Source organism: Haliotis rufescens, unplaced genomic scaffold (genome assembly GCF_023055435.1).
Source record: "Haliotis rufescens isolate VD_foot unplaced genomic scaffold, xgHalRufe1.0.p SCAF_3, whole genome shotgun sequence".
In the NCBI taxonomy this organism is placed as follows: domain Eukaryota; kingdom Metazoa; phylum Mollusca; class Gastropoda; order Lepetellida; family Haliotidae; genus Haliotis; species Haliotis rufescens.
This window is the reverse complement of record NW_025964001.1, coordinates 67,626,631-67,648,868: the sequence shown is the minus strand read 5'-3', so window position 1 is coordinate 67,648,868 and position 22,238 is coordinate 67,626,631. Positions and strand designations below refer to the sequence as shown.

Genomic DNA, 22,238 nt, shown 5'->3' with positions numbered 1-22,238 from the left:
CTGAGGGAAACAAATAAGGGAACACCACTTCATCGCATTGTTCCTTTATTTATTTCCAGATTTTCACCAACGGAGCAACTCAAAGCATGCTAAGAAACCTGGAAAAGAATACAGGAATGTGTACTTTCATGTGTTCCCTTATTTGTTTCCCTCAGTATATGATACATGTCTTGATACATTGTCAGCTGAGAACAGAACCTTGCTGGCTATTAATTAACATTAAACAGTATTCATATGTCAGCTACAAACATGGATTCAGGGTTTGGACTATTTGATGCCATTTGTATATCTTAATAACAGATAATTTCCCCTATGAAATTAAATCTAAAAATGATTCAAACAGATCCAAACTTATTGCATATCGAACTGTCAGGTAAAATATGATGGCATCCCAATGAATCATTGCATCCCATTGAATCACTGCATCCCAATGAATCACTGCATCCCATGTTCAGCATATGATTCCTCCTCTCCCTGCTGCTGCTGTTGCTGATGATGGTGCTGCTGATGCTGCTGATGGTGCTGGTGCTGCTGATGGTGCTGGTGCTGGTGGTGCTGATGGTGCTGCTGCTGCTGCTAGCTCTGCTCCCCCTCACTCTCCTCATACAGAGGCTCCAGTGGGTCCCCAGTGATCAGAAGTCCTCTCTCGTACAGGTCCCGGGCAATGTCAATCTGGAAGTTAACACAGACTAATGTAAGTAACGCCAGAGATACCTCCTGAAGCGGTTGGTACCTGACATGTCCTGAAAGAGGAGAGCGGCTGTGCATGTGGATATTGATAGAAACATCAACCAGCCTACAAGGACCCAGCTGATACAAAGTAATAAACTGTTTGATGAGTTTGAAGCTGAAGCAAGGTGAGGTGAGGTGAGGTGAGGTGAGGTGAGGTGAGGTGAGGTGAAATCGGGTTTAAAGTCACATTCAACGTTGCGTAGCACTTATATGTAGAAAATGTAGGCCTAAACCCATGGATTTCATTAAGAATAAATCATATCACTGAACATGTGAAACACCATTTACAAACTGGTTTCAAACTACAAAATCAATCCAATTCAAACCGCCACTTGGCACACATAGTGAACTCCAACAAAACAGAAGTGAACCTACTTTTCTATGTTTACCGCTTCCTGGAAAGTGAGTTGTTTAGTAAAGGATAAACACTGACTCCGACGTCTTGACTGAGAATGTAAGCCCGGGGCAGAGGGATATTGGGGAGGCCCGAAGGCCGAAGGCCCGAACCAATATCCCGATGCCCTTGGATTACATTTTTAGTCAAGGCTGAGGAAGAGGCTTGTATTGAACTTCTACCCGTCAAAATGAAAGAAATACTAGAAAAAATAGGAGGAATTCTGGGAATGCCTGGGGTTTCCTGGTCAATGACTACATTCACAGTTTATCAACATGTTAAAGAACCTACTCACACAGTAGAGTTACGTCACAAAAGGTTTATATATAAGCTTACCCGGTCCTGCAGATTGTCGAGCGGGAGACTGTCGATGGAGATATATTCGGGATACGCATGGATGAGGTATTCCACCGCTGGAGCAGCCTAACAATGGAAGAAAATATCATAAAAATATGGATACAAAATGGTTATTATTAATTTTACAGTACTCACTACCAACCATCCAAGTACTGCCCACATTCAAACATCCAAGTACTGCCCACATTCAACCATTCTAGTACTGCCCACATTCAACCATCCAAGTACCGCCCACATTCAACCGTCCAAGTACCGCCAACATTCAACCATCCAAGTAATGCCAACATTCAAACAGCCAAGTACTGCCCACATTCAACCATCCAAGTACCGCCAACATTCAACCATCCAAGTACTGTCCACATTCAACCATCCAAGTACTGTCCACATTCAACCATCCAAGTACCGCCAACATTCAACCATCCAAGTACTGTTCACATTCAACCATCCAAGTACTGTCCACATTCAACCATCCAAGTACTGTTCACATTCAACCATCCAAGTACCGCAAACATTCAACCATTCTAGTACTGCCAACATTCAACCATCCAAGTACTGTCCACATTCAACCATCCAAGTACTGTTCACATTCAACCAGCCAAGTACCGCAAACATTCAACCATCCAAGTACCGCCAACATTCAACCATCCAAGTACTGTCCACATTCAACCATCCAAGTACTGCCCACATTCAACCATCCAAGTACTGTTCACATTCAACCATCCAAGTACCGCAAACATTCAACCATCCAAGTAATGCCAACATTCAAACACCCAAGTACCACCCACATTCAACCATCCAAGTACTGTCCACATTCAACCATCCAAGTACTGCCCACATTCAACCATTCTAGTACTGCCAACATTCAACCATCCAAGTACCGCCAACATTCAACCATTCTAGTACTGCCCACATTCAACCATTATAGTACTGCCAACATTCAACCATCCAAGTACCGCCAACATTCAACCATTCGAGTACTGCCCACATTCAACCATTCTAGTACTGCCAACATTCAACCATTCTAGTACTGCCAACATTCAACCATTCTAGTACCGCCAACATTCAACCATTATAGTACTGCCATCATTCAACCATTCTAGTACTGCCAACATTCAACCATCCAAGTACCACCAACATTCAACCATCCAAGTACTGCCCACATTCAACCATTCTAGTACTGCCAACATTCAACCATCCAAGTACTGCCAACATTCAACCATTCTAGTACTGCCCACATTCAACCATTCTAGTACTGCCAACATTCAACCATCCAAGTACCGCCAACATTCAACCATCCAAGTACTGCCCACATTCAACCATTCTAGTACTGCCAACATTCAACCATCCAAGTACCGCCAACATTCAACCATCCAAGTACTACCCATATTCAACTTCATTTACATTACCTCTGCAAGTATCTCTATGAACTGTGGTTCGTTTCCATGGTAAACACGGCTGTTCTCAAGGCAGTGGTAGATTCGAACCTGGTCCTCTTCCGTCACCAGTCTGCAATTTAAAACAAGAGTCATCAGAAGATGACAAATTTCCCCCACCCCCAAAAATTTGAAAGAACAAATCATTTGACTGTTACTTTAAGTCCAACTTCGATGTAATCTATCTGTCTGTATACAAGACCTTTTCAGCTATCAAGACAATACCATGGAATTGGGATTCAAAACTTTGTATTTCTATGTCAGGTTTACAAACCAAAATGAACTTGTTGGCATGGAAATGGAAAAATAATATATAAATTCTAAAAATCCCTAAATAGCAAAAGGCACTGGTTGACAACCTGGTCTTTGTGTGTGCAGTTTCATGAAAGAAAACCTGTTACTTTCAGTGAGTGAATGAGTGAGTTGGGTTCAAGGCTGCTTTTAACAGTATTCCAGTTACATCACGGTGTGTCAGCTTAATGTGGGAGGAAAGCCCAAAGTTATGCAGGTCTCAGACGTTTACCACTTCGGTGAAACCCGCGAGCATGGGTAAGGTGCTGACAAACCTAGAAACATAATCGGGGCGAACCGGGATTCGAACCCACAATCATATGTTTCTGGTGTGCCCAAGGGACGCAACTCTGCACAGCGAATCACGGCACCTTAGACAACTGGGCCACCCTTGCCCCCTTAAATCTGCTGTAATTATTTTACATCTGTGAATGAAGCCTGACCTGATGACGCCTCTGCGGATGATCTTGATGTGTGTATCGGGGTCGAGCTCCACCGTACACACGACACGCTGCTGCCCCTTGTCCCATCTCTCCCCCGTCCCATGGATGCTGCACGCCTTCTCCTCTAGCAACAGAACACATTCGTGTCAGAACATTTTTTTAAAGTATTTTTTAAAATTATTTATTTCCCCTATACATGTACACATGCAGCAATAAGCAAGAGTCGTATGCATCACAGAGTGTTCATACCACCATAAACATTTTCATTTTGATAAGAGACCAACGTACCAATAATGTTTCTATACACATACAAGATTATCAGAATGTTCACGTCACAACATGGTGACAAGTTGTCAGGATTTAATCAAGCAAAGTCTCAGGTGTTTACAAGTAAGTAGTTTCACAAAAGCTTCAACCATTAGTCCGACTGAGATAATGTGTCTCATGGGCCAGTAAAATCTGTGTGGTAGGATAGCTTTGGGCTTGTAGTACTACAAGTGTTATAGCACCACTGTAATGGTAAGCAAGACTAGCTTTATTACAGGCGACAGTCAGGGTCCAGACTTGATTATCTACACAAAGCCATCATATAGCTGGAATATTGCGGAGTGCCACTTAAACAACAACAAAACAAACAAAAAATAGGTCTTCAGCAACCTATGCTTGCTGTAAAAAGTGACTTTGCTTGTCATAAGAGGCGACAAGCGGGATCGGGTCGTCATGCTCGCTGACTTGGTTGATGCATGCCATCGTATCCCAATTACGTGGATCGATGCTCATGTCACTGGGTTGTCCAGACTCGATTATTTACACACCGCCGTCATAACGCTGGAATATTGCTGAGTGCGACTTAAACAACAACAACAAAACAAACAAAAAATATTACAGGCTCTTGAAACACATTGAACCCAGAAGAGATAAACCATTGTTAGAATTAGGCTACAGGCAAAAGTCCAACAATTTGCCATCGCTCCATAGCATTCATAGTGATCTAACTGTTGTAATTATGGTAGTTACGATCGTCTTAGCATAACAATTGCTTTGTCAAATGGTGCCGTCTCAAATCTGAGATATGGTCTCCAATGGTGATGTTCCGTTACAATCCACACTATGGAGCAGTTGTTATCCCAAAGTCACTTGTCTGATGGTTGGTGGGGAAATATTTGGTTTTGGAATCTCTACATGGATTAGCAAACCTTCTGACAGCAGAGGGGGCAGGGCGTCATGGATGGCCTTCTTCCCCATCTGATCGCAGGAGGCGTCGACGGGGGCGTACTTGAACATGGACATCATCAGCTGCTCCATCTTCTTCAGGAAGTCCTTCCTCTCGGGACTCTCCTGGTGAGAGGCAATAATCATCACATCATCACTGATATCGTGCCAAGAATACTACTACGAAACAAAGTAGTCCTTCCTCTCGGGACTCTCCTGGTGACGATGCAATAATCATCACATCATCACTGATATTGTGCCAAGAATACTACTGCGTATCAAATTTAACGACCTGAAATTTCAGCCCGTGATCACTACGTCATAGGGTATTGAGACGTGATTGTAAACTTTGTTGTGCAGGGACCTTTTCCACAAGGCGACCGTAGCGCCACGACAGTCGTAAGTCTATGTTAAAGTATGGGAGTTACGATTACTTAAGCACTATGATAGCTTAGTGGTACGGACCACTGAATTCCTAAGGCAGGCAGTTGTGTGGTATTAAATAATACATGTCGTTAACTTTTGACGCGTTTGAATTATTATTCATTAAAACTCAATCAGATTATGCTGTGATTGCATAGATGCCTGCCTATTCACACACAACAGTGAAATTAAAAAAAGAAGAAGTTATAAATGGCAAGTAAAAAAACAAATACTAAACTCCCTTGTAATACTAAATTTATGAAACGAGCCAACAGTTCTGGTATCTGACAAGCGAAAGTATCTTGGGATCCTTGATATTTTTAATTATCCCATGACAAGAACCTATGATGTTCACACTGAATTTCGAACACTGTACGTTTTCACATATACTCTGAGTTTGAGGGGTGGTTTAATAACTCGTCAACAGATAATTACTCACCTTATCAGAGTTGGCCACGCCCATATAGCTGAGGTATTCCCTTGGCAGTCCCTTCCTAAACTCTACATTATCTTCAATCGCCATCTGGAGTGCCTGTGGCATCAGCTGCAATCAAAGATGATGATGGTGGTGAAATGGGGTTTAATGTCGCGTCAAAAATTATTGCACTTATATAGCGACGTGCATGTACATGTGTGTGTTTGTGTGGCTGCTTGTACTAGTCCGGACTGATGCCGATTTATAGTGCTAGCTCACTGAGATACCATGTTACAGTTTAACATGAATACCCCACTCAGGCACATTATACTGACTCCGAGCCGACCAGTCCTTGTTTTAGCCCCTTAATGCCGAGAACCAGACAGGGTAACAACTAGTACCATCTTTTAACGTCTTTTGGTATGACGCGGCCGGGGATCGAACCGTGGACCTTCCGCTCTCCGGGCGGACGCTCTACCATTTGACCACGGAGGTGGTTGCAATCAAAGACATGGAATTCATGACAGGGTCTCGTACCTCAGTCTTGAATAGACTGCTGAGCAAAGTGTTTTCAACTCTTAGTATTAGTTAATGTAATCCTGTTATTACGGAGCTAACAGTCCACCGTCTGGGGTAACCATTGTGAACACCAAATTACTCATCATTGGCTTAACAGAAGATTGTGCTTGTCGCAAGAAGCAACAAACTGGATCGGGTAGTCAGACTTGCTGACTTGATTCATGCATGTCATCGATCCCAATTGCGTAGATCGATGCTCATGATGTCAATCACTGGATTGTCTCGTCCAGAGATGATTATTTACAGGCCGCCATCTCTGGAATATTGCTGAGTGCAGCGTTAAACAACACACAAACAAACTAAACATTATTGGCTTTTTGTCCGGGTGATGACACACATCCACAAGTGGGCTTCACTGTACCAGTACTGAACACACAATCTGCAGCTGTGTTTTTCTGAAGAATGCAAACATTTAGTAGCACCCACCCACTACACACACAACCATGACCCCCCACTACAAGTGTGTCACACAAACCTTCTCCATGAGGTCCCCCCACGTGTTCTTCTGGTAGCTTGACACAGTGATATGCAGGGAGTGCTCGTCGTCCGTGGTGCGGCCCTGAAACAAGGGCAAGGTCACATCACAACAGCATTAACCTAGTCACATACTACTTGAGGAGGATGTTGGTTTTCTACATTGAAAAACAAAGGAATCGCCTAAAGGGAGTGAGATTTGGGTGTAATGCCGTTTTGAATAGTATGTCACTTATTTACTACTCAAAAGAAGTTAAGGACCAGCCAATTCTTTCGCATAGTAGTCATGTATCAGGCCAGGTCTATTCCCCTCCCTTTGCCCTTGACCCACCTGGTGTATGCTGCCCCTGTCTTACCTGTTGTATGGTGCCCCTGACCCACCTGATGTATGGTGCCCCTGACCCACCTGATGTATGGTGCCCCTGTCTTACCTGGTGTATGGTGCCCCTGACCCACCTGATGTATGGTGCCCCTGACCCACCTGGTGTATGGTGCCCCTGACCCACCTGATGTATGGTGCCCCTGTCTTACCTGGTGCATGGTGCCCCTGACCCACCTGGTGTATGGTGCCCCTGACCCACCTGATGTATGGTGCCCCTGACCCACCTGATGTATGGTGCCCCTGACCCACCTGATGTATGGTGCCCCTGACCCACCTGGTGTATGGTGCCCCTGACCCACCTGATGTATGGTGCCCCTGACCCACCTGATGTATGGTGCCCCTGAACCACCTGGTGTATGGTGCCCCTGACTCACCTGATATATGGTGCCCCTGACCCACCTGATGTATGGTGCCCCTGACCCACCTGATGTATGGTGCCCCTGACTCACCTGGTGTATGGTGCCCCTGAACCACCTGGTGTATGGTGCCCCTGTCTTACCTGGTGTATGGTGCCCCTGACCCACCTGATGTATGGTGCCCCTGTCTTACCTGGTGTATGGTGCCCCTGTCTTACCTGGTGTATGGTGCCCCTGACCCACCTGGTGTATGGTGCCCCTGACCCACCTGGTGTATGGTGCCCCTGACCCACCTGATGTATGGTGCCCCTGTCTTACCTGGTGTATGGTGCCCCTGACCCACATGGTGCATGGTGCCCCTGACCCACTTGGTGTATGGTGCCCCTGACCCACATGGTGCATGGTGCCCCTGACCCACCTGGTGTATGGTGCCCCTGACCCACATGGTGCATGGTGCCCCTGACCCACCTGGTGTATGGTGCCCCTGACCCACCTGATGTATGGTGCCTCTGACTCACCTGATGTATGGTGCCCCTGACTTACCTGGTGTATGGTGCCCCTGACCCACATGGTGCATGGTGCCCCTGACCCACCTGATGTATGGTGCCCCTGACCCACCTGGTGTATGGTGCCCCTGACCCACCTGATGTATGGTGCCCCTGACCCACCTGGTGTATGGTGCCCCTGACCCACCTGGTGTATGGTGCCCCTGACCCACCTGGTGTATGGTGCCCCTGACCTACCTGGTGTATAGTGCCCCTGACCCACCTGATGTATGGTGCCCCTGACCCACCTGGTGTATGGTGCCCCTGACTCACCTGGTGTATGGTGCCCCTGGGGAAGTACAGCATGTCCCCCGCCTCCAGCAACACGTCCAGGATGGGCTCCCCTACATCCTCCTCCTTCAGATTGACTGCAAGCAGCAGACACAGCATCAGTACAGGACATCATGTTAAGAGTCCAATTGCACAACACGACCATCGTAAGTCTATGTTAAAGTATGGAAGTTAAGATCATCTTAGTGCTACGACCATCGTAAATCTATGTTAAACTATGGAGTTAAGGTCATCTTAGTGCTACGACCATCGTAAGTCTATGTAAAAGTATGGAGTTAAGGTCATCTTAGTGCTACGACCATCTTAAGTCTATGTTAAACTATGGAGTTCAGATCATCTTAGTGCTACGACCATCGTAAATCTATGTTAAACTATGGAGTTAAGGTCATCTTAGTGCTACGACCATCGTAAGTCTATGTTAAAGTATGGAGTTCAGATCATCTTAGTGCTACGACCATCGTAAGTCCATGCTAAAGTATGGGAGTTAGGATTGACGTAGCACTAAGATTGTTTGTGGACCCAGCTCAGAAACGAACAAATTATGAGACAAGTAAACAAGACAAGGTTTCTCATTCTCATCTGATACACTGAAAGACATGGCAGCCATTGTGACATCTTATTGTCATCTATGACAACTAATACAACAAGGAATGCAGCACCCTCTCACCCAGACAACAAGTTGGTAGCATAGCCTAAATCATTATCTTTAAATTTGTCACAAGTCTTGGGACTCATTTACTATATGTGTTTAGCTCTGGGGTGGCCATCTATATAGGATAGAACTGTATGTTGGAATTCAGAGGTTTACCATATATCATAGTCTTTGGTCATAAGGGGTTGTGCAATATTTAAATACAGTTATTGTTACCCTGTATACATACAAATATCTCTATGATCTCTATTCTTTGTTGTTGTCCTAAGCAAAGATCATCAAAGGAATTTAGTATGGTCTAGCATATCCAGGGGTAATCGAGTTGGTACAATTTTCATTCTTCTAAGACACATAAGTCGACAATGAGATTAGACCAGTAAAGGCCAGGGTAGAATAGGTCTTCAACAACCCATGCTTGTCGTAAGAGGTGACTAATAGGATCGGTTGGTCAGATTCGCTGACTTGGTTGTTGCATGTCATCGTATCCCAATTGCGTGGATTGATGCTCATCATGTCAATCACTGGATTGTCTGGTCTAGACTCAACTACTTACAGACTGCTGCCATATAGCTGGAATATTGCTGAGTGCGGCATTAAACAACAAACAAACCACAAACAAAAGACAATGAGATTGTATTATCATTTTGAACTTAATTAAAATTCTACTTAAAACCAGCTTGAGTAGATACTATAACTTACAACTTGAAAGCCTTGGCAGCACTTCTGACTTGTTTCTGAAAGAGAAAATTTAATAAACTTAATGCTACATGTTAGGAACTATTACCATGACGATAACTGAAGTTACCTACTGATTTCATGAATAGATTCTTCACATGAAGAGGACCTTACAGACACTGGTTTCTACTGTGAATTACTGTAAGATTAAATGCCAGTGTCTAACAGCTGAGTTACCATGACTCATGAGTCATCAGTATTCTACCAGCTGTGTAACCATGGTGTCCTGGAACTGGTGAGTTGCCAGTGTTTCTACCATCTGAGTAGCCATGGTTATCTTGGACTGGTAAATCGCCAGTATTTCCCAGAATAATGTAGGACATTCCCCAATAATTTCCCCACAATTCTGTCTCAGCAAACAAGCACCTTCGCCAGTATTTCTACCATCTGAGTAACCATGGTTACCTGGGACTGTAGCTGCCAGTGTTTCTACCACAAGAGTTGTCATGGTAACCTGGAACTGGTGAGTTGCGAGTGTTTCTAGCCTCTGAGTTACATTACCACCTGAGTTGCCGTGGTTACCTGGGACTGTAGAGCCGCCAGTGTTTCTTCCCCTCCAGCTGCAGAATAAAGGCTTCTATATCATCGTAGTGAGGAGCAAAGCCCTGTGTCCCTGGGGGGGTCAGATACCTGCATCAAAGCAAGCAGTTTTTTATTATTGCAAAAAAACAATCAAGATGTGAATGTGTTCTCCATTCAAGAAGTCCTTGCCTGAACTAGTCTAACATTAACATCGCCCAAAGTTCAGTCCGTGTACAATATGGTTACCATAGAAACAGTGCCTGCTGAAGACATAATGTACCTTGGTGCAAAACAACCTAAGCACCATGACTGTCGTCAGTCTGTGTTAAGGTATGGGAGTTATGACCACCTTAGTGCTAAGATTGCTTTGTACAATGGCACCCTGATCTATGTCCTGCTAAGTCCATGCAGGATATCTGTTTGTATTGTAAGTGCATGTGTGTGATGTTGCGTAGTAGAAGTTTCATAATGTGAGCAGAAAATTCTGTCTCAATAATGGGGTCATGCGAGAAGTCCAAGTTTGCTTTGGTCACCATGGCAATGAAACATTATAGGGTATGGTTGGCAAGGCAGAAATAAAACCAAGATCATCAACCGTGGCAAGTGACACTAAAAAGTTGGTCAACAATTGCCCCGTGCCCTTCAGATATGTTCTTCACCCCTGAGATCGTAGCCATAGATCAGGCATCTTCTTGAGGTAAGAGAGTTAACTGGCTTTAAAAGTCCAGTTTCCACCCTTGCCGAACTAGGCTGGAATTCCTGGGCTCGATCAGAGCGCCGCCAGTGGCTATTACGAGTTATGTCCCGTCTATGCCTCTCCTATGGACCAATCAGATTCCACATCTCGTATCACTTGCATTTGTTTCAAACAAAACGGCGGCGCCCAGTCAAGACAATCTGATTGATAATCAAGATCTATATTGTGATAAAACGAGTCTTACATCGCAAAATGCATCAAATCACGTGAGCACCTTGATTAAAAACATGAAAAGATTTCGAAAATATATGTTGACAACGAGTTAGCAGTGCACATGCTTTGCAAATCCTGCAATCGACCGAAATCTGCTTGTCAGTATACGAACCGGATTTTGATTTCGGTGCGCGATTTTGATTGGACTATGCATAGACTCGTCAGTCCAGCCAAAATGTAACTCCATAATACCAGCCTAGTTCGGCAAGGGTGGTAACTGGACTTTTATAGTCAGTTAACTCCCTTGCCTCGGGAAGATGTAGATCAGGTAGAAGACAGTCCACCACACCAGCTCTCTCATCTAACACTTGACTGAATCAATACTCACACATTAGCCCCCACACAGCAACCGAAGTACTCCTGCAATATGGCCAGGAGTTTCCACACATTCCGGGAATAGGACTGGGGATTTAGCAGCCTCACGGAACAGCCATTCTGCAATACAAGTGAGAAAGTCAATACGGATTTACGCCATTTTTAGCAATATCATGACGGGGGACACCAGAAATGGGCTTCACACATCGTACCCATGTCAGGAATTGAACCCGGTTCTTTGGTGTGACGAGCAAATGCTTTAACCACTAGGATAAGCGCCCACCCCTGTGCAACAGCTGGTTAGTTATCACAAACACTGTATCACCTTCAAATGACAATTCAAACATACATTGTCATAATGATATAGATACATGGTCTAACAGGATTGGGTGGTGAGGCTCGCTGACTTGGTTGATGCATGTCATTGTATCCCAACTGCGTAGATCGATGCTCATGATGTCAATCACTGGATTGTTGGGCCATACTGGATAATTTACAGACTGCCATCATACAGCTGTAATAATGGTTAGTGTGGCGTCAAAAAAACAAACAAACAATATGAGAGCATCACTCACCTGGTAGTAGTCCCACACAACCGGGGCGTACGCTCGTCCAGCAATGTTGTGTGTTTCTCGTACCCCTTTCTCAAAAGTTGTCACATCTAGATTCACACCAAACTGGATATTTTCCTGCAGAATAGAAAAAGTTTACTTGGATTTTGAAAAGAATATTTACAGGAGTGACAAATTCAAGTGTATGCCTTCAAACTAGGCTCCTGATCCCCTGTCTGTACATCCCACACTACCATGCATGTGCAACATGAGGCAGTAACCGTGGCCAATCTCTTCATTTTTCACAGGACACTGATGCTACATCCCTAACAACAACCATCTTTACGAGGCAAGGGCGTCAACTGACTGAAAAGTCAAGTTTCCACCCTTGACGAACTAGGTTGGAATTATGGAGCTATATTTCAGCTGACTGAGTCAATGCATAGTGTACCGCCAACTGGGCGTCGATAGATATTTTCCTAGCCTTTTCATGTTTATATTCAAGGTGCTCACGTGATCTGATGCACTTCACAAGGTAAGACCTGTTTTATTACAATATAGATCTTGATCATCGATCAGATTGTCTTGACTGGGCAACGCCATTTTGTTTGAAGAAAATGCAAGTGACATGAGAGGTGGAATCTGATTGAGCAAAATGGCAGAATTATACCCCCATGGAAAGTGTGGCAAATTCTAAGTTGTCTGCATGTTTAAATTCACAAGAATTTCTAAAAAATATTGCACTGTTACCAGACAAACTGACTGACCTCACGTAGTATCCTGTCAAGTTCGGACGTGGTGAACCAGCCGTCATTATAATGTGGAATGTGGCGCTTCACCAGCAACGGCTTCCTCTCCCACAACTCACTGCAGGATAGAACGGTGTGAAGGACATGATACAAGAGTAGGAAGGTATGCAATCTTTGTGTTGATGTTTACTGGGAACAGTAAACAGAGCATGCGTGAAACATTTGGCTACAACATGTAAGCTCTGCAAGAAACAAGACAGAATCACATCTGTCTATCACGGCCAAAACCTGAATGAGTGAGTGAATGATTGTTGCTGAAGTGAGTTAGGTGGGTTAAGATTTTAACCTTGAACAGCAAACTTTCATATAAATAGTGACAGATGTTGTTTAAGCAACATTTCAGCTTTATAACCAAGTTTGTGACGGACAAGTGAGTGAGTTGGGTTTAACGCTGCTTTCAACAGTATTCCAGTTATATCTCGGAGTGTCAGCTTAATGTGGGTGGAAAGTCCGAAGTGATACCACTTCGGTGAAACCCACGAGCACGGGTATGGTGCTGACAAACCTAGAAATATAATCAGGGCGAACCGGGATTCGAACCCACAATCATAGGTTTCTGGGTGTGCCCAAGGGACGCAACTCTGCACAACCATGTGACAAACTATTTTCACTGTTGGCTTTTAATCAATAAGGTCACAACCACCATCCATTTTCTTAATCTCTAAACAATCATGGTGACCTACCAAACAGAAAGTTAAGGATGACACAGATTGTGTATGATGACACAGCAGAACAAGCATGTCGCTTTCTGAAAGGATGAATCACACCATCCACTCAGGAGGTACACGGACACCAGGCAACACTGGAGTCCTGGAGATATATTCTGCTTCAAGTCGAGGAAAAATCTCACCTAAAGAACCTGTCTGTGGTGAGGGGATGGATGAGACATTCGAATGTTTTCTTGGCCTGCTCGCCACTGTCGTACATGTATGGCAGGCGCCGTGCTGCAGGCTCCTCGTCCTCAGTGCCGTCTGCCTCCTGCAGGGGAAGACTATCTACATCAGACGGGCCAAACAGGAATACAAAGCACCGAGCCCAAAGGTCAAGGATTGTCTACCAGGGTTTTACGCAACGCACAAATGTAGAGAACGGAAACAGTGATGCTCAATCATATTCATTGTACTTACAGCAATTCAACTAAGAGCAGTTATGGGTGTCTGTTATTTCATCCATCAATCATGACCACTGCCCGCATGATCATTGATTCATTCCAGGCTCTTAGTCTAAAGTAACAAGAGTTTGCCACTAACATGGCTATATCCCCCGCCCCTGTTGCAGAATTTATGACATAATTAAATCTAAACAAACCTTAACCTTTTTTAACCGAGGTGGAACTTGTCATGGAAATTGTAAAAAAAAAAAGAGTTTGGAACCTAAGTCCATCTTGCTGCCATGGAAACATATAAAAAAGTTTCTAAATAGCAAAAGGCACCAGTTCAGCATGTACCTGACAAACCTTCAAAGTTTGATGAAAAAATATTGAACGGTTTATCAGTTATGCTCCGGAAACGAAACAAAGCGTGACGGATGGACAGACAGACGGAGCCCGTTTCTATATCCCCCGCCAACTTTGTTGGGCGGGGGATAATTACCGGGGTATCAAAAAGTACAGTACACTACATCATTTCTTTACTTTACAAGACCCCCATATTGCCTGAAGGGACCCTTACAGTTAATTATTGGGGGTCCCCCTTGAGGCCTACTTTGTAAATCAAGGAAAAACCCTGTGTCTACCTTTAAAAGTCACCAGTTTCATTTGTTTAATTATACATTCTGGAATATAGTTCAAATTGATAAACTCATAAAATATCAGGCAAGGTGAGGGACACTGTAATTTGATAACGACCTCACGTTGCCTAACGACACTTATCAACTAAAATGAGGTTTTACTCAAAAACATCTCTGCCCCTAAATGTTTTTTAACACTAATTTGTGGTTGTTATCGCAATTGTGTTTGCAAATCCCCAAAATAATAACGGCAAATTTTAGACTGGAAAGATAATAGTTTCATGCATAAATATTCATTGGCTGTGGAGATTTGGCGGGAAACAAACACTACTTGTTTGAGGCTAAGTCCCAATTGTTTCCATGGAAACACAAGATATTTTAAAAAAATAATTGAAAAATATGAAAAGGCAATCGTTGAGTATATGACCATTGAACATGTATTGTTTCATGCAAAAATATTTATTAGTCTGAGAGTCTGAATTGTTTAAGAACCGTTTGAAAAGGAAATGTAACAAAATAAAATTTAGAAAGATTTGATGACAGCAAAAGGCACAAGTTAAGCTGATGAAGTTTTGGTGAAAAATGTTGAAAGGTTTTGAAGTTATGGTCGGACACAAACCCTGCACTTTTTTTAGACTAAGCCTAAATTGTTTCCATGGAAACGTAAAAAATTAAATTTGGATAAAATTCAAAATAGCAAAAGGCACCAGTTCAGCTGATGAGTAATGCATATGCCAAGTTTGATTGAAAAACATTGAAAGGTTTTCGAATTATGGCTCAGAATAACATAATCTGGTTGTAAAATGATGTCAGCTAAGTTGTTTACTAATCATTCTAAATAACTACTTGATTACAAATACTAAATATATATATAGGGGTTGATTAACTCCAGTGTAGAGATTTAGATCATGTAGAATGACATCCTTGCATTTCGGTAAACCAACACTAACCCCGGATACATTCCCATGGTTCTCGCAATCTCAAATTACCCGCCCTTGATTTCCAATTTGCCAATTTGATTGGCTACACTACAAGGTCTAACTTAGCAACCAGAATGGGAATTACTAACCACAAACCAGTATCAACGTTAGGTTGGCCAATCCCATTGATGATGATCGTGTTTGCAACAAATTTCAACATTGAAACACTGACTGACATGCAAGAGAAAGCCCCCCAAAATCTTTTTGATGGAAAGGATGTCTTCAGAGGTGTGTTCAGGAGGGGGAGCGACCGTGCGAGAGTACAGTGAGGCAATATCACGCCTTTCTGAACGGAAGGCGAGTACTCGCGAATTACCTCTCTGGCTCGATCGCAAGTACATGCATGCGCTCGCGCGGTTAGCCCTCCCTCCTGAACACGCCTCTGGTCTATTAAAAATGGCGGTGGCTTTGGTTTCTAGGTAATACAAGTTACCTCCCTTACCCATATGTCGCTGTTTGATTAGGTAAAATGTTAATAAAAAATCAAGGGCGGGTAATTTGCGATCACAAGAACCACGGGAATGGATCTAGGGGTTAGTGAAGTTCTAGCGAAATGTGAACCATGTAGACATAGAGGATATAAGAGAGACTGAGTTTAAATTAACATCACATCAGCAATATTTCAGCCAAAGAGTGACACAACTCACCAGAAAACGCTAAAAATGTCTTACTGGCAAAGCGGTCACTCCTGAGATTTGTGATGTGTCTGCAGAATCCAGATGACTGCTCTCCATTCTCTTTTTCTTTTTCTCCACATGTTCTGGGGAGCTCATTTTACGTTTTGTTGCCTGCTTGGCCTGAGTGTTCTGTTTGGGGGGTTTTGGGGGCAGGCTGACCCCTTTGACAGGGGAGGTAATCACAGGCTTCGGCAACTGTCCCTTGCTGTTGGTCTTACATTTACCAGCTGATGTTTTCTCTGAAACAAAACAGACAGGGTTGAAATGACGAATGAAAGAATAATCTGTAACACAGATGCCATCAATTGAATGATCAACAGTGAGTAAACGCTATTATATATCAGGGTGACATTTATTAAGTAATCTCCGGTATTTACCTAGACCTGATTAAAGGCTAATATTCAGCCCAAAGTCTGCCACAAATGTCAGTCAACACCCCCAAATTGGAATTACATAAATTCCCAATTCATGTTATGGCTGGGTGGAGAGGGAATGCATTTTACTGAAAACAGGACCAATGTCATAGGGTTTGTTTGTTATTTAACACCGCACTCAGCAATATTCCAGCTATATGACGACGGTCTATAAATAATCGAGTCTTTACGAGACAATCCAGTGATTGATATCATGAGCATCGATTCACACATTTGGAATCGATGACATGCATCAACCAAGTCAGCGAGCCTGACAATCCGATCCTGTTTGTCACCTCTTACAACAAGCATAGTCGCCTGTTACGGCAAGCATGGATTGTTGAAGACCTATTCTTCACTGGATCTTCACTGGTCCAATGTCATACGGGTTTGTTTTACATTACTGCATTGAAAATACTGTAAATCTTGAAATTAACGCAAGTTTGAATTAAATGCGAAAAATGTGTGTGGTCTTGTTCGCATAAATGAAACTTCGCATTTATGTCTACAAAATGACTTTCAACAATCACCACACTTTGGATAGCAGAAATACCAACTTGACTATATACACAAACACAGTTTATTGAGCAGCAGTTGTAACAAGTATATAACAATGCCATTTAAAGAATAAGAATTACACCATAGGCATCCGGTGAGTTATCACTGCTGGGGTCAAGAGTTCTACCAACTTTTGTCAAACTAGGCATCATTGACCTAGTTCGGCAAGGGTAAAAACAGGACTTTTACAGTCAGATAACTCCCTTGCCTCGGGAAGATGGGGTGTCTCACCAGGTGAAGATTTCTTTGTCCTGCTGCTGATGCTGCCAATGCTGTCGATACTGAGAGTGCTCCCACCTGATGCGACGGGCATGCTGTGTTTCATCGCCGTCAGTTCACAGCCATCGTTGTTGGCCACGTATGGGCTGTCGTTCAGTGGGTCCCGGAGAATGGAGGGTCTTCTCTTGCCAGCAGACCTGATACTGCCCCTCAAACTTCCACCCTTCAGGACTTTCTGGAAAGTGAATTGATGTCCGTCCATAATAATCAACCCTAAGCATGGTAAGCAGGACAGTGAATCACCCACACATGACACACTCCGGCGCAGTGGTGACTCAGCATAACACCACTGCCACAGACTAATCTGCATATCACGTGACCGGATTTTTCTCTTGTTGGAAAACAAACACGCTTTTTCAGAAATCAGAATAGAACAGACTAATGCAAGTATTTAGGGGCGCTTTACATGTTGTTTTGCAGAATTATATAAATCTGCTACTACAACTGCGACAGTGAGTTGCATGACAATACATATTTACACATCAAAGTTACCGTATCGCTAGCTCTCCGTATGGCTGCGATGACAGCACGTGGAGCTGTACAACCAATGTAAACAAAGGATAACTATGCAAATGGAAAACGCTTTTCATGATTTAGGATATTTTCTCAATGAAAGTTAACAATTATATGACATATGTTTATCTAGATATGTAGACTTGTCAAAAATGAAACAGATTAGCCAATCAGAAGGCAGCTTTCTTGTGTTTTAAGGCACTAGTTTCAAACTGGCGACTATGTCTAAAACATATTTTGACAAATGCTCAATTAAAAACTTGAAAACCGAACACTCTGGAATGGCTAATAGATGGCCTAGATTGTATGGATTTAGTCGTAAAGCATGTAACTGTCGTTCAGATTACCCTGTGTTAAATATTTTGAGGTTGCATGATTAGAAAACACATTCTGTCTGTCACTTTCCTGATCTGGTAAGCGACGCTCTGATTGGTCTAATGAAAGGTCGTTCTGAAGTGACCCTTAATGGGATGTCCTCAGATCTAAGATTCTGATTTGAATGAGATTAGGACACAACAGTGACACCTGGCCAGTTTCAGCATGAAATCACTTTATTTGTACTGTAGACAATGATCAGATAAACAGCTCGTACAACATAGCAATAAAACCAACAGATATGATGACAGATACAGAGCTACAGATAAGCAGCATATTTGCGGAAAATATCCACAAAAATATTCAAAATACTTTCAATTAACTTGCGTACAGAAACGCATGCATTAAATGAAAAACCCAAATGTATAAAAACAGCATGTGTAAATACCCAATGAAGCTTTTTCGGCATACGTACAACAGAGCTAATTTCCGAGCTATTTAAAACAGTATTTCATATTTTTTTTAAATCTTAAAATGTTCACTAATTTTGGGGAAAAACCCAATAGATGAGTTAAAAAATATTGATTACCCAATGAAAAATGTAATAACCCAATTAAAATAGAAACCCTCGAGTTAAAACTCATTAGTTCAAAAAGTTCTGGAGCTCTGCATATACATTCAAATATATACCATGAATTCAAACAATACAAATGACTAATTCTTAGTCTTACAACACAAATTCCATGGTAATAATGTAAACATTTCTTTACATACAAAGTTAGAGATTAGTAAAGTTCATGATAAGGAATTGAAACGAGCTGACATACCAGGAACTTTTTTCCCTTGGTGGCACTGTCCTTCTTCTGGTCGTCGAGGGAGACGGGTGTGCTGGCGGCTCTTCTCAGTGACATCTTCCTGTCCTCGTCACCATTCACCACGGGGCTTGGCTCCACATCCTCCAACACACTCTTCGTCTACAACAGTGAGCATGCTTAGCACAAGAGCATACAAGCCGTAGACCTTATGTTTAACATGTGATGCTCTCCTAATGTCTGGTCACGTAGACACCAAACCATAGCAAATAATGTTCCGTATTTGACGTAATAAGCGCCCCGCTCTAATAAGCGCTCACAACGATATTTACTAATATATTGGCTAGTGAACAATCTCAATTAGTACCCCTTCCGACTGATCAATGTACACAAGACTAATTTATTCGCGTATAATACGCACTAGTGTGCTATATGCACCCTTAATTATCGGCAATCAAATTCTGGATAAATATATCTGTCGTACATAAACATTTCAGACTGTCAGCATAAACCATGAAATTTATCTTTCAACTCTGTTTTTTTCACCAAAATTATATTCTAATAAGAGCCCCTTATTTCTAATTTTGAGAGTGCATTGGGTGCTTATTACGTCGAATACGGTAATAATTTCCACAGAGTAAACCAAATCATCTAATGGACAGGATGGAACTAGAAGTAGGTTGCACGTAGAAGACTATCACATAATAAAACAAACTGAGCTGTTATATATATATATATATATATCGTTAACTGATTTTTATATTACAAATATTTGTGACATACTTCTCACATTTTCACTTTTGAATATTTCCTAAGGGTAAGTGTTTCTCTGCCAAATTGTCAAGTGCAAAATGTCTCCAAAACTTCAAAAATATAATTTTTTTAACATCCATGCAGAATTTAAACTTTAAAAAATGAACTCATGGGTGGGCGTAACACGTATCATAGTCGCAGGTGTAATTTGATATACAACTAGTCTGCAACCTTATTCACTAGTCCACAGTTTAGTAAACTTCTTTTTGTTCTAGGAATAACATTTGAATAACATGTAAATAAAAAACCATAAAATAACACTACAAATGAAGCCAATTTCAGGCTAGTAGGTTCAAACATTTTTGGCATAGTCTGCAACTACATATGCTGCAGGTTTAAATAAAGAAACGTTGCCATGGTCATGATGTTCACTGGCTCAGTTTCAGTACCTTTACAAAATTGGTACATGTTTAGTATGCTAAGCCTAAACAGCTGCTAAACGTGCTCAATTTTGTATGGCAATTTATCTCTCACCCATGAAGAGATAACCCGTTCAATAAAAATACAGGTTTATTAAACAGTGTTAAGTGACATCATGTGCGAACAGGACTGTTTTTGAACACCTGATTGGTTTGGTACTTTCATGACTTTAGCAGGGTTTCCACGAATGAACATGCAAATGTGTTTTGGCGCTGTTCTCAACATAAATCTTGCTGGTTGGCATCAAAACTACAATAATAATTGAAAGTTTGAAACCGATTAACAAAATATGAATATTTGTCAAATTAGAGTGTTCACACTATTTTACATGTTTACTCTTCCTCATGACATGTGCACCAAAATATTGAATGATGTTGGACTGTTCTCAATCTCATTAAAATCAGATCTTAGTTCTCGCTACCGCTAAACAAAGATCTGAGGACATCCCATTACGGGTCACGTCAGAACGACCTTGGGAGAACTTTGACCAACCAATGGAATGACCAATCAGAAGGCAGCTTTCTCGTGCGTTACAGCACTTATTTCAAATTGGCGACTAAACATATTTTGACGGATTCTTGATTACCAATTTTAAACCTGAACAAAAGAACATTCTGTAATGGCTCATAGATGGTCTAGATTGTATGGATTCAGTCGTTAAACCCGTAACTATCGTTCGGAATACACCATGTTTAAGTTTTCGAGGATGCCTGAGTAGAATTCACATTGATATATTCTGACTGTCACTTTCATAATCTGGTTAGCGATGCTCTGATTGGTCGGACGATAGGTCGTTCTGACGTGACCCCTAATGGGATGTCCTTAGATCTTTGTTCAGCGGTAGCGAGAACTAAGGTCTGATTTTAATGAGATTGGACTGTTCTAAAAAGTATACATGCAGTACTTCACATGAACACAATGTTGGACATGTGCACTGTCAAGTCGGAAGCTGGGATTATGTCACACCTCACAGTATAAAGTGATAAATCACTATCAATATAGCTGTTCGAAAATAGGGTACTCAAGAATGTATTTACAGAAATCAAGTTCCTTTAATGCAACATCTTGACAGTGTCAGATTTCAATGCTTCCCCATTCATTGTAAAGTGCAGAATCTGATATTCTTTGCTTGGAAATTAAATTCTTCATTTGCCTCATAGTCTAAAACATGTACAATACATACACACACAAGTTTAGATGTAAACATGTCAATTGTCATCAGCGGCCATGGAAAATTACAAGATCGCGATTTTTGCTATAAAATGCAGAAATCTTACCTTTTTTCCTTTCGCATGAAACATGGAAAATGCAGACACTTTCTTCATGGTTTATGTTTTATGTCTTCCGTGGGAGAACTGTTACACCGCCGTTATCGATTTTCAGTCATCGCCATCGGCGAGGGAAATTTCAAATATTTTTTTACCTCGCCTCGCTCAGCAAAGTTGACTCACTACTCCTCGACGGTTTTCAAATTTACCACAACTTTCACCTTCCGCGGAATGCAAAAAATCTGTGTTAGAAAAAAATAATGTTTGGCCTCTATTGTTTGCTACTTTTGCTAGCAATCTACCGTTAAAATTGTCAACAGGTGCGTAAGTTGACCTCAGACACCACATGGATGAACGTCCCCTGACCCGGAAACGCTTTAACCGGAAGACGTAAAGCAGTAAATATTGAACTCGTAAATGAAATATGCATTGCCCTTTACCTGTTATTAACTTTATCCTAGTTATCAAACCACTCTAATGTTATAAAGGGCATATATTTGATATTACTATAAAAATCCGTTCAGGATTTAAGGACGACCCCCCATACAGTCGATGATGTTTCGAGTTGTCGGTGCATTCCA

The 22,238-nt window shown here is 42.2% G+C and overlaps 1 protein-coding gene across 1 annotated transcript; it reads right to left on the bottom strand.

Annotated features, from left to right (window-relative positions):
* Nucleotides 1–523: 523 nt before the first annotated feature.
* Nucleotides 524–22,111, bottom strand: LOC124123858 (ribosomal oxygenase 1-like). Its single transcript, XM_046487044.2, has 18 exons — nucleotides 21,667–22,111; nucleotides 19,172–19,318; nucleotides 17,469–17,691; nucleotides 16,261–16,505; nucleotides 13,732–13,859; nucleotides 12,840–12,939; nucleotides 12,097–12,210; nucleotides 11,535–11,641; nucleotides 10,237–10,344; nucleotides 9,679–9,713; nucleotides 8,310–8,404; nucleotides 6,755–6,838; nucleotides 5,725–5,829; nucleotides 4,847–4,988; nucleotides 3,651–3,774; nucleotides 2,890–2,989; nucleotides 1,463–1,549; nucleotides 524–672 (listed from the first exon to the last, which is right to left on the bottom strand). The coding sequence occupies exons 1-18, from the start codon at nucleotides 21,712–21,714 to the stop codon at nucleotides 577–579; spliced, it is 2,088 nt and encodes a 695-aa protein (XP_046343000.2). The 5' UTR covers nucleotides 21,715–22,111; the 3' UTR covers nucleotides 524–576.
* Nucleotides 22,112–22,238: the final 127 nt, after the last annotated feature.

Bases quoted from the DNA above. Each gene is read 5' to 3' on its own strand.
- LOC124123858 (XM_046487044.2), bottom strand. From the start codon at position 21,714: ATGAAGAAAGTGTCTGCATTTTCCATGTTTCATGCGAAAGGAAAAAAG. The intron at 11,642-12,096 runs GTGAGTGATGCT...CTTGTATTGCAG, and splicing joins TTGTGTGGGACTACTACCAG to AATGGCTGTTCCGTGAGGCT. The intron at 2,990-3,650 runs GTCAGGCTTCAT...TTTAAATTGCAG, and splicing joins ATCCGCAGAGGCGTCATCAG to ACTGGTGACGGAAGAGGACC.